We start from the raw sequence: 13,595 nt of genomic DNA, 5'->3' as shown, positions 1-13,595 counted from the left end.
ACAGAGCCACTCAGGAGCCCCTGTTTTTCCCCCTTCTAATGTGGCTCCTAGGACATTTAAAATGACAGATGCAGCTTGCATTATTTTTCTGTTGGACAGGTTGGTGTAGAAGCAACTTCTCTGAGCTTCAGCTTCCACTCTGGAAATGGTACCTTGGTCCCTACAGGAAGGAGGTGAGGTCAGAGGTGGGGGAGTGGAGAGGGGCTGGAGAAGCTTTCATGGTAGTCAGGGGCACGATGTCCACGGGCTTGGGCATGTGCGATGGTGGAGGCATCACTAGGATCTAACTAAGCCTGAATGGAGTTCCTACCGATAGTACAAGTGCAGAGGTCCAAGGGAGGAGCTGTGAGAAGCGGAAAATCCTCCCTGGCTTTGGGGCGGGGGGGCAAGTAACACACCTGCTAATCCTCGCAGGCGAGATCAAGCTTTTGCCACTGCTCTGCCTGTGCACACACACACACACACACACACGCATGTGCACATACAGGGTCCCAGGATGTTTTCGCCATGAGGCAGGCTTTGCAGGTAAGCAGACCTGATTCAGCCCCCGCTCCCTTGCTTACTGCCTCGCAGCAGCTCTCTGAGATGCAGTGTATTCATCTGTAAGACAAGGTTCGCAATGCCTTCCTTACGGGGATGGCTGTGGACGTTCAATGAGTTAGCTGCGCATATGTTATTGTGCACTGGTGTAGAGACCAAGGGAATAGACGCCGCAGCCATTGCCTGCATGTGAATTGTGGTTCCTCTACTGACAAGCTGTGTGACCCTGGGCAAATTACTTAATTTGCTTGCGCCTTCATTTCCTCATCCATTAAAAAGGGAATAAAAGTAGCAACCTCCTTCCTAGGGTTATTTAAGGATTAAACAAGTCGATACATGTAAAGGGTTAGAACAGTGCCCAGCAGAGAGAGTGCTATGCAATGGTGAGCTTTTTTTTTTTTTTAATTGTATTAGAAATGTCTGGTGACTTTCCTCACCCCTGCTAGGCTGTCCAAATAGGGAAAGGATCCTGTCTGAGTCCTGTCTGTCATGTTCACCATGGCAGGAACATAGTAGGTCATTTGTTTGGGAGAGGAAGGAAAATGAGAGAGGGGGAGGGAGGATTTGGCCAGAAAGTTTTAAATAGGAGGGGGTGGTGGAGCACTGAAGGGGATGCGGAGGTGTCTGAGGTAGACTCCTGACATGCGCAGACCCCAGCCTTTTTCCCTGCTGCCCAAACATAGCAGGAAGGACAGGTGCTTCCCGTACATAAAGTAACTATTTTATCCAGTGCCTTCATTTTTCCCTTGGCCAAGAATTATGTGTGCATGAACAAAAACCCTCCCTTGCTCCCTCGTCCCTCCTCCTTCCCTTCCTCCCTCCCTCCTTCCCTTCCTCCCTCCCTCCCCCTCTTCCTTCCTTCCTTCCTTCCTTCCTTCCTTCCTTCCTTCCTTCCTTCCCTCCCTCCCTCCCTCCCTCCCTCCCTCTTTTTTTTTTCCTTTTTCTGTAATGGTAAAATATGTCAATGGCAGTTTAAAAAGCCCTCCTAAACTTTGGAGACCTTTGCTCTTCCCCTGCTTCCAAAGCATCTTTGGGGCCTCTGCCAACTCCATTTCAAAGGAGAGCCTTTAAAAGAAGGGCTGCATCTAGTAGAATCTGGAGTCTTCTACTGTCTCCAGACCCTACCCTTAATTGTGGGAGGTTGGGCATGTTTATGCTAACGGACAGGGCCAGGCCAAGCACACATTCGAGGACAAAGATCAGACATCGTTGTCTCCTATACTCTCCCATCCATTACAACATACTATCTCAGGGAAGGGAGAGGGTGGGTATTAATCTTTCCACGTTACAGAGCATTAATTTGAGAGGCAGTGTCACAAGTGGTTGAAAGTCTGAACTTGGCCGTTGGTCACACGTGGGTACTAAGTCCAACTTCACTCATCATTAGCAAATCGCTTTCCTTTTCTGAAACAGGGTTGCTTCATCTATAAAATGGGCATCAGTACACCTCCCTCCGAGGGATACTAGGAGTTTGGAATGGGAGGGTGTATGTGAAGCTGATCACACAGTGCTTGGTGCCCTGATGCTGAATGGACAGTCTGCCTTCCCTAAGGTTCCCTCTTGAGTTATTTCCAGGAAAGCAGTTTGCATCCTAGGAAGCTCAAATGTGGAGCTGGACAGACTAGCCCAGAATCCTAATTCTCGTACTCATGTACTCATCAGTGTGTGACTTTCCCCTTGTGTGTCCTTGTGTCTTTATTATCTAGGTTGTTAATCACACTTTTGCTGTGAGTATAGCATGATGAGGATTGTACGCAATAATGTATCGGCATCTTCTAGGCACATAGCAGATCACTCAACATGTGGCTGGAATGAATGAATGAAGGCACAATAACCATGTTGCAGACAGAGCGTCTGCAAGTGGGATTTCTATATCCTGAATGCCCTACCAGAGAAATGCCTTAAGAAACTCTTGTTTGAATTGAGCAATGTTTCCCTCTGATCTACGTTTTTCTTTTCCTTGGGTAGAATTTTCAAATAGGTAATAAGTTTGTATGGTGCTTGATTCAACTGATACAAAATAGTTATAGGGAAAAGTGGTCTCCCTCTATCGACCCTGCCTCGAGCCACTTCTTCATCCAGCACTTCTGCTTCTGCCTGGTTCCTGAGTCTCCTCCCAGACACAGCCTATCGATGTTGATGTCGGTGTCTGGAGATCTGTACCCAAACCAAAGGCCCTCTGCTTCCCTGCCCACCATGCGCCACCACCATGCTCTGAAACTCTCCCCCCACTGTCTCCTCTCTAGGGCAAAGAGCTTACCAACGCTTTCATCCCTCTCTTCCCACATTCTGTGCTTTTTTGTTAATGATAAAAATATATGTATAGAAAAGCACAGAAAAAAAATTATCTGTATTCCTCCCTGCAGAATTAACTGCTGTTCATATTTTGACATATTTCTTTCTGGCCTTTTATCTTGATCACGTTTGGAATCCACTGTTCATTGTGTGTAAATGCATCACCCATCGGCCCCCCCATTCCTGAGTGTATCTCTGAAACAGCCCTTGCCCCCTCTCCTCCTCCCCATCCTCACTGCCCCCTGCCTCCCTAGATGCTCATCGCCTCTCACCAAGGGGTCCCTGAGCCTCCCAGCTTCCTGTGCTCTGCAGCACCCATGTTGAGGCTTCTGTGTTGCTGTCATGACCTTCATGGCGTGCGTGGCTAATGAACGCGTCCTCTTGCCCTGGCACCTTCTGTGACCCGTCTTCAGTGTGGCACTGGACCTTCTGTGAAGCTCCAGTGATCCTTCCTGTCAGCACTCTACTCATCGTGGCCCCCACCCACCTACGCTGCCCCTCCCCAGGGATGCTCAACTCTTACACTTCCCTGGAACTCCATTCTCTGCCACTGAAGCCCCATTCATCCTTCCAGCCCTGACTTAAATCCCCCTTCCTCCATAAAACCTTCCCAGGTCCTCTGTGTTGGGATGGATTGCTCTCCCCCATATTCTCAGCATCTCATTGTGTGGAAAAACATGACCATGAATTAGGTTAAAGGCTCCTTAGGATCCCATTTGTCTCCTTGACTAACTTATGATCTGCGGGCTGGCAAGGACTGGGCTGTATCTATCTTTGTACCTCCAGTGTCTGGCTCTCAGCTTGGCATCTAGGAAGCACTTGCTTGAAATGTGTGTGAAATTAAGTTGCCCGAAGTGTTGTCTTAGAGGCAGGCTCATCATACTAAGCAACAGTATAACTATTAGGTAGTTAGGACCCACCACAAACCAGATATTTTATGTATCCTGTCTCCTTTAATTTCCATAGCAACCCTACAAGGTCAATAGTTATTGTCCCCATCTTATTAAGAGAGAACCCAGGGCTCAGAAAAGAGAGGCGTCCCCTCAAGGTCACACAGCGCGCGGCTGCCAAGCCACGGTTAGAACCCAGATCCGCCTCACTGCAGAGCCCGAACTCCGTCCATAAATCATGCCAGCTCCCAGGTCGCTTGGGATTTACAGAAAGAAGTCTGGGGATGGGGTTGCTGATCTTTGGGTCGGATGAGGGATTTAACAAGCTCCAGGATGTTTACGTGACTAATGGATTGCTCTTCCTTTCAGGGGGAATCAGCTTTGGGAGAACCAAGGGGACTTCGGGTTCAGAGGCAGACGACGAAACGCAGCTGACGTTCTATACGGAGCAGTACCGGAGTCGCCGCCGCAGCAAAGGTAAGGGGGGGCCTTGGGAAGGTTCCACAACCAGCATTTGTAGGAGGAAAGCCTGGGAGTCCGACTCTGTGCTCAGTTACAAACCTCAACTTTTCTTCGACCTGGTCCCGATGCGGTTAACACAGCCTGGCATCCCAAACCCTGGCTAGACTAGCGTTGTTCATTTATGGCTTCCCCTTCCATTCTTTATTTGCTCTCTGTCCTACCTTATTCCTCAAAGGATTTGGGGAAGATTTTTTAAGTTTATGCAGTGAAAAAAAAAAAAAAATCCAGCCCAGGAATGAAATAAGTAAGGGAATTAGATTGAAAACAAAATAGGAATAAGGAAAATTATTCAAACCCAGGTTAGATTGATGCAGGGTAATGCATGCCATACTGTTTTTCGTAGTTCTTAGAAGGAGCTGGCAATTTAATGCAGATATTTAACAGCCAAAGTGCAAAGGGAAACAGATTCAGCAATAAAATGTGCGGAGTCTATGGGTTAGAACCATTGTTCAGGAAATTCTCTTTACCTGACACCAAGACCAGAGAGAAAGTTCTCTAGTTGGTTCCTCTAAAGGGGACTCCTCCTCTTTGACTTTCAAGACAGTGTCTTCAACAGGTGAAATCTGTCCTGATGCATCATTATTGCTCACAATGACACTCAAGGTAAGGAGGCGTCAGATGCAGAAGCAGGACTCCATAGGGCTGCACTTTGGGCCGAGGTCCACAGTGCTCTGGTGATCACACATCCTCTGAAGGGAGAATAGAGCATATTTCAGGCAATCACCTGTGAATGTAATTGCTCATCCCTGAGTGTTTTATACGGATGGGGAAGCGGCAAGTTCAAGGTTGCAATCTTGGAAGAGAACGGGGAGTGGGGGATGGGAGGGTACAAACATGTATTCTATGCCAGTGATTAAGGAGAGCTCCACTGGCTTAGACCAGGGCCCAGAAAGAAGTAAGGGTCCTCTGGCAAACATGAAAGCAACTAATCAAGACACGTGGCCCTCTCACCTCTGCACAGAGTGGGCTGAAGGAGTACCTGGGGTAGGGAAGAGGGAAAGAATCTCCCTTGTAGAACGGTTCTGCATGCATTCCATGCACGCATGGTGGACATTTAAAGAACACGGGTCACATAGCTGCTCTGGGCAACTTTTGCTCTTAGGCAAGTTATCTGCCTTCCCTATACCTCAATTTTATCATCGTGAAATGGGCCTCATAATTGCCTCATAGACTCGGGGATGAATTTTGGTTAAGTTACATGAAAAGTTTGTGATGGGGCACCTGGGTGGCTCAGTCAGTCGAGTGTCCAACTCTTGGTTTCAGCTCAGGTCCTGATCTCAGGGTCCTGGGATTGAGCCCTGTGTGGGGCTCTGTGCTCAGTGGGAAGTCGGCTTGGAGATTCTTTCCCTCTGCCCCTCCCCCCACTCTCGTGTGTGTGCTCTCTTTTTCTCTCTCTCAAATAAATAAATAAATAAATCTTAAAAAAAAAATTTGTCATGGCATCTGGTACATACTAAGGGCAAATTAAGTAGATGTTAGTAATGTCGATTCAGTTCTCATTGTGGGGTTCCCTGTGTCCCTACCCCTGGCACCTTTCATGGAAAAGGCCCTGTGTGGGGAGTAGCTCTTTTGACATATAGCCTGGGAAGGTTCTGCAGCCTCTGCAGTGATTGGAATAATCGGGCCTGCCTCTCACTCCTTCCCAAGCCTTGGCTCCCTGGTATCTGCTGCGTTGGAGATTTCGAAGTCTGTGATGGATGATTCTTGACCTGTCTTCTCCCTCCCCCACTCCAGCAGCCAGAATTAGAGCTGGGGAAGTCGGTGGGTCTCCTCTGCAGGACTGGGCTGTTTACAGCTAATTGGAAAAACATCCATCACGGAGCAAGCCCCTCGTAAATCGAAGTTAAACTTTCAAAAGAAAAGCAAAAGCCAGCCACAGGACTCGAGATAAACGGTTTGGCCTAGTGCCTCCATATGCTGCAGAAGGCCAGGCTGTGCTTCCAGGGGCGGGAAGACAGGGTGGTGATGCATCCCCTCCCCCCTGCACCTTCCTCCCCTGGCTCTCCTGCCAGCTGAGTGCTGCTGCTTTGTCCCTCTGGCTGTCCACTAGAGCTGAGTCCTTCTCCCTCCGCCTCTGGTTCCAGCCACGTGTTCCTCTTGCTTCCCAGGCCTCTGGGATGCTTGCCTGCCTGCGTGTTTCATTTCTACTTCTTCTTCTTGTTCTCCCCCTTTCCTCTCTCCTTCCCTCTTTCCGGTATCACGGCTTCCTTCTCTTCATCCCTCTCTTTCCTTTGTCCGCTTCTATCTTCTCCTTTTCCTTCTCTCATTACCTTTCTCTCTCTTCCCCTTTTCCTATCACTCTCTCTTCTTTCCTCCAGCTATTTCCTGGTGGACCCTTCCTTCCTTCTTCCCTCCCTTCCCCCACTCCTTCCTTCCTCCCTCTCTCCCTCCCTCCCTCATGTACTTCAAATATTTGTCAAACACCAACTGTGTGTCTGACACTCTTCTAGGCATTGGGGACACAAATCAAGCAACAATTTTTAAAAGACCTGTCCTCCTGGAGCTTGTATTGTATCGAAATATAAATATGTTAGATGGGGACAGATGCTCAGGAAAAAGGCTGCAGCAAGGAAGGGAGTGGAGAAAGTCGGGAAGGAGCTGCCGGTTTCAGTGCCCTTTGCATCAGTTCCTCGGGCCTCTTTCCAGGGTCACAGGGACGCCTTCCTGACACTGCGTGGCAGCGTCATGGTTATTGGTGCTGCTGCTGTGGTTCTTTGTGGGGCACAGACAGTGAATTTGGGGCTGGCAAAGCCTCCGCTCCAGCCAGATGCACTTAGAGCCCCGTACCATTTCTGCAGACACCACGTCCCCCCCGGGAAGGGCTGTGACCCGTCCTTGCGGTTTCTTGTATGTGTACGAGAGTTGAAGCCCCTTCAGCGCTCACTGCCCTCATGGGGAAAATGCACAATATAGAGGTGAGCTGGGGGAAGTTTGGGAGCCCGTGGGGGTGAGAGAGCCACGGAGCAGGGTAGTGAGAGCATGGATGCTTGCAGGGAGCCGCCTGTGTTCCAATCCCAGCCACGCCGCCGACTCGCAGTGCCTTCTTGAACGTGAACCTTCACCTCTCTGCACATGGGCGTCCTCCTCTGACAAGTGAGGCTAGTAAAATTAAAGCTCTAGGTTTAAAATCAGTGAGGTTTAAAATCCGTTCATGCCAGTCAAGCACACAGGCAGGGGTGAAGGAAGGAGAGAAGATGTGTAGGTGGTGGAGGGAGCTAAGCTGCCCGGGAAGGAGCAACGGGCTGAGTGTGTGGGCGGACTTCTGATCTGCTGCCGGTGCTGTGGGACCCCATGCAAGTCACGCCACCTATCCAGGCCTCTGGTCTTTTCTCTGAATCGCGGGGGAGCCCAGGTCTCTGAGGTCCCTTCGCTGTCATGCTAGCGGGACTGGCTGTGTGTCTGAGAGAACTCCCTGTTCGCGAGGTGCACCTGGCCTCCTTTGCATCATGCCTGCCCCTGTTCCGAGTGCCTCTCCCCTTGCCTGGTTTTCCTTTTGGAGAGGGTGTCTGTCCCTCACCTGAGAGTGACCTCTGTCATTCCATTGGACTATGCGTTCACCCCCAGGCCTGCCCGAGCTCCCATCATGCTAGCCCTCTCCCCGGCCTCTGCCACCACCACCCCAGAGGCTCTTCTCTCCACATGCAGTGAGCCAGCAGCTCCCTGTGGACTCCCCTGGACCACGCAGGCCATTCTGATTGTCACAGGGAGGAGGTGATAAGGTGCAATGAGGTGGGGGAAGAAGGAGCTAGAACCACCAGGAAGGGCACATCTCTATGCTGGTTGGAAAGCGTGACCTCGTAGCATTGGGAATCCATATTCAATCACCACACCCCCTTCAGTTCCAGCTGCAAACAAGACCTGGGCTGTGCGTCCCAGTCTAGGGACATGTGGACTGTGATCAGGGCGTTCAAATGTTGCTGCCTCCAAGGCTCAGAAGGGAGTCGGCACCGTGGGGTCATCTGATAGTGACAGGAGCTGTGGTTTCCAGTCCCGGCTGGATTTGCCACCAGTTTTTGGTGCGACCTTGGCCACAGCCTTGGCCAAGCTGCTGCCTGTGTGTGAGTCTCACCTCCCCAGCCAACAAGTAGGGGTTGAAAGGCATGCGCAAAAGTCAGTCGGTGAACATTGGTGAAGGTCTCCCTGAGGGCCACGAGTGGTGCTGGGGAAGGTGGTAGATACGTTGCAAGAGAGAGTGTAATAACCTGTTCTCTGGATGGTTCAGACTCCCAGCTTTGGGAGAAACAAGAGAGGTAGAGGAACACTTGAGAAATGTGGGAGGGCTTCCTGGAAGAGTGGGAACTGGAAGCTGACCCGGGCCCAGACCTGGCTTTGTCACTGTGCATCCATCCACATGACAGGAGCCAGTAGTCTCAATAGTCTTGGCTTTAAAATGGGGTAGCCATAGCGCCCTCTAGGGGTGACTGCGAGGATCAAATGGGAGTTTGAGTGTCTGCTTTGTACAATGCCCAGCAACAAGCTCTCCCCTCTCCATCACTGTCATCCCAGTCCCTGTTGCCTCCATCCTTTGTTGCAAACCTCTAAAATCCCCTCCTCAACCCTCTCTCTTACTGCATTCCAGCCCATCCTCAACCCTGCAGCCAGAGTGGTCATGTTTAAAATGTAAATAGGGTTCATGTTGCTTCTTTGCTTCGACGTTTCAGTCCTTCCTTTGCATTTAGGTTGGATGTGTTGAGTAGCCGGCCACCCATTTCCCCAGGGCTCTGTGTCCTCCTGCCACCCAGGCCTCTTCTCCAGCACTCCCACATCTGTCCCACGGGAACTGTCACAGACGTTCTCTCCTGGAATGCCCCCCTGCCCCCGCCCTTTGACTCACTGTGACATCTTCACTCACGAGGCATGTCTCCAGCCACGCCATCCTACCCCTAATTCCTGTTTCAGTCCCTAGTAACCGCTGTGGTCCTACCCTCTGCAGACTCCATCCCCACTGCAACTTTACATTTACCAGCATGTTCTCTGGGGGATGTTTGTATCCTCCACAGAGCTGGAAGCCTCATGAGGATAAGTCCACGGCCATTTGTACCGAGCTTTCCATCCCCAGCACCAAACACAGGGATGGGTCCACGGTAGGCACTGGGTTAATATTTTTCAATGCATGATTAACAGATGAATGAATGAAAGAAATTCCTGGCCTGGTATCTGGATTATTATAAGTCCCCAGAGCAGATGCTACTTTTCTATCTGCCCCTCTTATCTTTGCTCACTCCATTTCCACTTGCAAGAACAGAGTCTGCAGTCCTTTCCTCTTCTCTTTTCTGCTCCTGGTGAGCAGAACTGAGGCCTCAGCCCTGCCCGTTCTTCTACTTCAAGGCCCCCAGGGAAGGACATGCCAGGTAGTGGGAGGAGGGCCCGAGTACTGAAGTTAGAAACCCTCTCTGCCTGGTTCTTTGAGCATGCCTGGAGTGTGTGAAATTTGAAGGGTTGTAACAAGTTCAGGAGGCTCCCTAGCAGAGGAGGATACACCCAGGGCTGATGGTAGGGAGAGGGCATGGAGTAGGAGGAGGAGAACATCTAATGGGATTTTCCTACCTCAGTCTCTCTCTAGCATGTCCCACGAAAGAAGTAGAAGTGGCATCAGATTCAGCTAGACCTGGCTGTGAATCCTGACTTCTCCTCATCCCCCTGGTGTAGCCGCAGTGGGCTTTTCATCTCTGGGCACTTCCTTCTCTATACAATAGAGCTGTTGACACCCACCTCCCAGAGTGAGCAAATGTAGAGATGGGACATGCCAGGACTCTGAAATCCTGTTCTTTCTCCTGAAATTTCCCTTTCCTTGAAAGCATCCTGAGCCCAAAATTAAGTCAGCTGAAATTTCATTTTTGGCAATAGGAGCTACTGGAAAGAGATTTGTGATACAGTCTGAGAATCAACCCTGGCTTCCCTGAGTCTCAGGTTTTTTTCTAAGGGAACTGGGGCTGTCATTCAAAGACGTCTGGTATAGCCAGGTAGAACACCATAAGCAGGGAACCGTAGGGATCAATATGGCAAGTGGGTGGACAGGAAGAGAGACGAAGGAAGTGAGAAGCACAGACCGTGTGTGTCTGGCGGGGTTTCCACAATCAAGGGTCAGCAACCTCTTTCCGTAAATGGCCAATTCATAAACATGGTCGTCTTTGCAGGCCATGAAGGTACTGTTGGAACTCCTCAACTCTGCTGTTGGCCCTTGAAAGCTCCCAAAGATAACATATAAATGAAGGAACATACGTGTATCCCAAGGAAACTTTGTTTCCAAAAACTGATGTGGGTCCAGATTTCACCTGTGGCTTACGGTTTGCTGAGTCCTGCCCTGAAACCTCGCCATCACAGAGGGGGTCCTCACCTGTAGGACCGGTGTAGGAAGCATGAGTGAAATCTCACGATGCTTTGTGAAATGAATCTGATTTCATTTCATGCATGGTCTTGCTGCCTAAAGGAGTCTATGTGTCCCGCACAGAGGTCTGTGTATGGTCCAGGAAATAACCATTCAATCCATCACTTGTTTGGGCTTTGACAATTCTGACCGGGTCCCACAGGATTAACTAATGAAGGAGTTCGAGAAGATAGATGCCCGCTGGGCAGAATTTCACCTTTATGAATCAGAGAGGACACTACGTACGGCAAAGGACAGTGGACCCAGAGTTAGGAGATGTGTACTGAAGTCTGTATCCCTACCGCTAACTCGCTTCATGGCCCTTGTCAAGCACGTGCCCTCTGAGGGCCTCAGCTTTCCCATCTGTCAGACAAGGATGTGTGTGCCTCATGTCATCAGGTCTGAAGCTCATTCTAGCCTAACGTATATTTATGGAATCAACAACCTTACTAAGCAGGATGCTGGGCATTGTGGGAAATGGGGGCTGGGCTGCTAGCCTCAAGGTGGTCATAAACTCCTTGGGGGTGCTGCGGTTCACACAGAGAAGCAGTGCTGAGCAGGAGAAGCTAGTGTATAATTGAAGGTCCAGATGAGAAGTGCAGATGGCCTGTCCACCCCCAGGCACAGTACTGAGCAGCAGACAGAGACGCCCAGCTGCTGGATGGTTCTAGCAGCGCCAACACCCAGCGTGGGCCTCCCGGCCCAGCTCTGCGCGAGTGGCTCTGTGGCCCTGGGCTACCGTCTCTCCCTCTCTGGACCTTGCTTTTCTCATCAGCTGGTTGCCCAGCCAGCTTCAGAAACCCACATGTTCTTATTCTCAATCTTGTGCACTTCCCTCAGCTTTGCCAATTAGCTCCCCAGCAGAGACAACCAGAGTGTGAATGCCCTCCTGGTTTTGCCTCTTTGTTTTAGTTTCTTGTTTTAATTCGGCAATTCTTGAAAGGAGATTTTCTGTAGTGATGGGACTCTTGAATTGTAAACAGAACTTTGTGCCAATCTGTATGGATGTATGATTTTTTTTCTTTGTGGTTCTCCCCACCAATAACCCCCCCCCCCACAACACACTGTTTAATCCTCTTCTAGAGGAAGACGACAGCTGAGGGAAAGTTCAAGCCCTATCTGCAGAAAAGGAGGCCTTTGGGGATTAAGGGTAGGAGACTGTGCTGGGGGCGGAAACTCCAGGGAATGGGAATGGGGTGGGGTGAAAGTTTGACAGAACAGGACCTGTCCAGTGTGAGGGCAGAGGCTAGGTGGTGCCATGGGGAAGGAGGCAGGAATGGGAGAGATGCCACGAACTGGGAAGAGCCTGAGTCTATGGTTTGGAGAATAATGACAGATGGGCCAGAGAAATGGGCAGGAGCCAGGCCCTGACCGCTATGGTACCCATCCCATCCTTTATCTGTCCTTTCCCATCAAACCACAGGGATTTTTCAGTCCTAAGGAAAGGACTTCTAATATTTTATGTCGATAGAAATCAAGGCTCAGGGAAGGGAAGCATTTTCCTCAAGTTTACAATGTTGCCTTTTCAAATGTCAAAGCAAATGGGGCAACATTTTTAACAGCAGGTGAATCTGGGCAAAGGGTATATAGATGTTCGTTGTACTGTTCTTATCCTTGCAACTTTTCCATCAGTTTGAAATTATTTCCAGACTAAAATATTAAGTCAACACTCATCCTTTTAGGTTAATTATAGGCTTCCGAAACAGCAGGCAGTGGTCCAAATCCTTGCTCGGCTGTTTCCTAACTGTGTGGCTTAGGGAAAGGCACTTTCTTTCTCTGAGCCTCAGTTTGTCCTGCGTAAAGGAGGATAAGTCTAGTATTCGTCCTTCTCTTCCTTAAGCTTGGGGTGAGGATTAAAGGAGATAATGTATGCACAGGACATGTTTCCCGAGTGGGCCTGCCTTGTAATCACGGTTCACTAAATGGTAACCAGGGAAGTGCAGCAGAATGAGTGCCTCAGACAGGCATGGCATCATGGCCTTTTCCCCAATGTGTTGACCTGCACATCGGTCTTGCTTCTAGAGAAAAAAAAAAAAAAAAAAAAAGTAAAAGAAAGAAAAGACTAAACATTTTCAGGAGGAACATGAATTTGATGGGGCTGACCTCCTGGGGACATTGTGATATGGGTTTTCCTTCTGTCCTCCTTGCCCCTCGCCTCAGGTCAGCCTCTATGGCAGGCACATGTGCAGGCTTCTTGCTCTAAGCTGGCCTGCAGGGCACACCCCTACGACCTACTACTAGAAAAGAGTAAATAAACACCAAAGACAAGATGGATTGGTATTTAATCATTCTCTAAGCCTTTGTAGCTAGAGTGACCTGGAAAGAAGGGATCCAATGCCCAGGCTGTGGAGGGAGGGAATGGTGTCAGGGATGAAGGACAGGTGGGCCTGATATGGAGAGGATCCAGGACAGAGAAGCAAGGCTCCAAAGTCCTTGCTTCTCTCAACCTCATTGGCCCATCTGGTCTGCTCCGCCCTGCCCAGCAGGGACTCCGAAGGAGGAAAGCATGACAGAGGCTTAGCTGGGGGTGCAGAAGTGAGAGCTGGCTATCAGGGGTAGGTTTGTCAGGTAATCTAAGGCACGGACATGGACAGGGAGAAAGCAGAGGTAGATTCAGATGGGGTGGAAAGCCAGGGAGCAGGAGTGCTGGGTGAGCTGGGAGGGAAGGAGGGAGATAGGGACAGAGGGAGGAAACACTAAGCAAGATCATGCCATGACTACTAGAAGGTTCCAATCCCAAATGTTTGTTTGTTTGTGAGACTGGAGCAAGGCTTCGAGCCTCTGCTTCCCATCTGTCAACCAAGGGGGCAAAACTTGATGCTCTCTAAGTTCTTGTTGGTGATACCGTCCTAAGTGTCCATGATAGAAACGTAGACAACCAGGAGGGAGGAAGAGGAAAAGAACAGAAGAAACAGTGTGTGATTTATTGAGCTCTGCCTACACCAGTCTGTGCTCCTGATATGTCTCGTCCCATATGCTTC

General features: G+C 49.9%; 1 protein-coding gene across 1 annotated transcript in view; it reads left to right on the top strand.

The window, feature by feature from the left end:
- Positions 1-13,595, top strand: part of ASTN2 (astrotactin 2) — an 844,435-nt gene that overhangs the window by 289,865 nt on the left and 540,975 nt on the right. Inside the window, 1 exon segment of the mRNA XM_040631793.1 lies at positions 4,095-4,202. Coding sequence (XP_040487727.1) covers positions 4,095-4,202 — 108 coding nt within the window.

This window comes from Ursus maritimus, unplaced genomic scaffold (assembly GCF_017311325.1).
Source record: "Ursus maritimus isolate PB19 unplaced genomic scaffold, ASM1731132v1 scaffold_17, whole genome shotgun sequence".
NCBI lineage: Eukaryota > Metazoa > Chordata > Mammalia > Carnivora > Ursidae > Ursus > Ursus maritimus.
The sequence above is the reverse complement of the archived record's forward strand: the minus strand, read 5'-3'. Positions and strand labels throughout refer to the sequence as shown.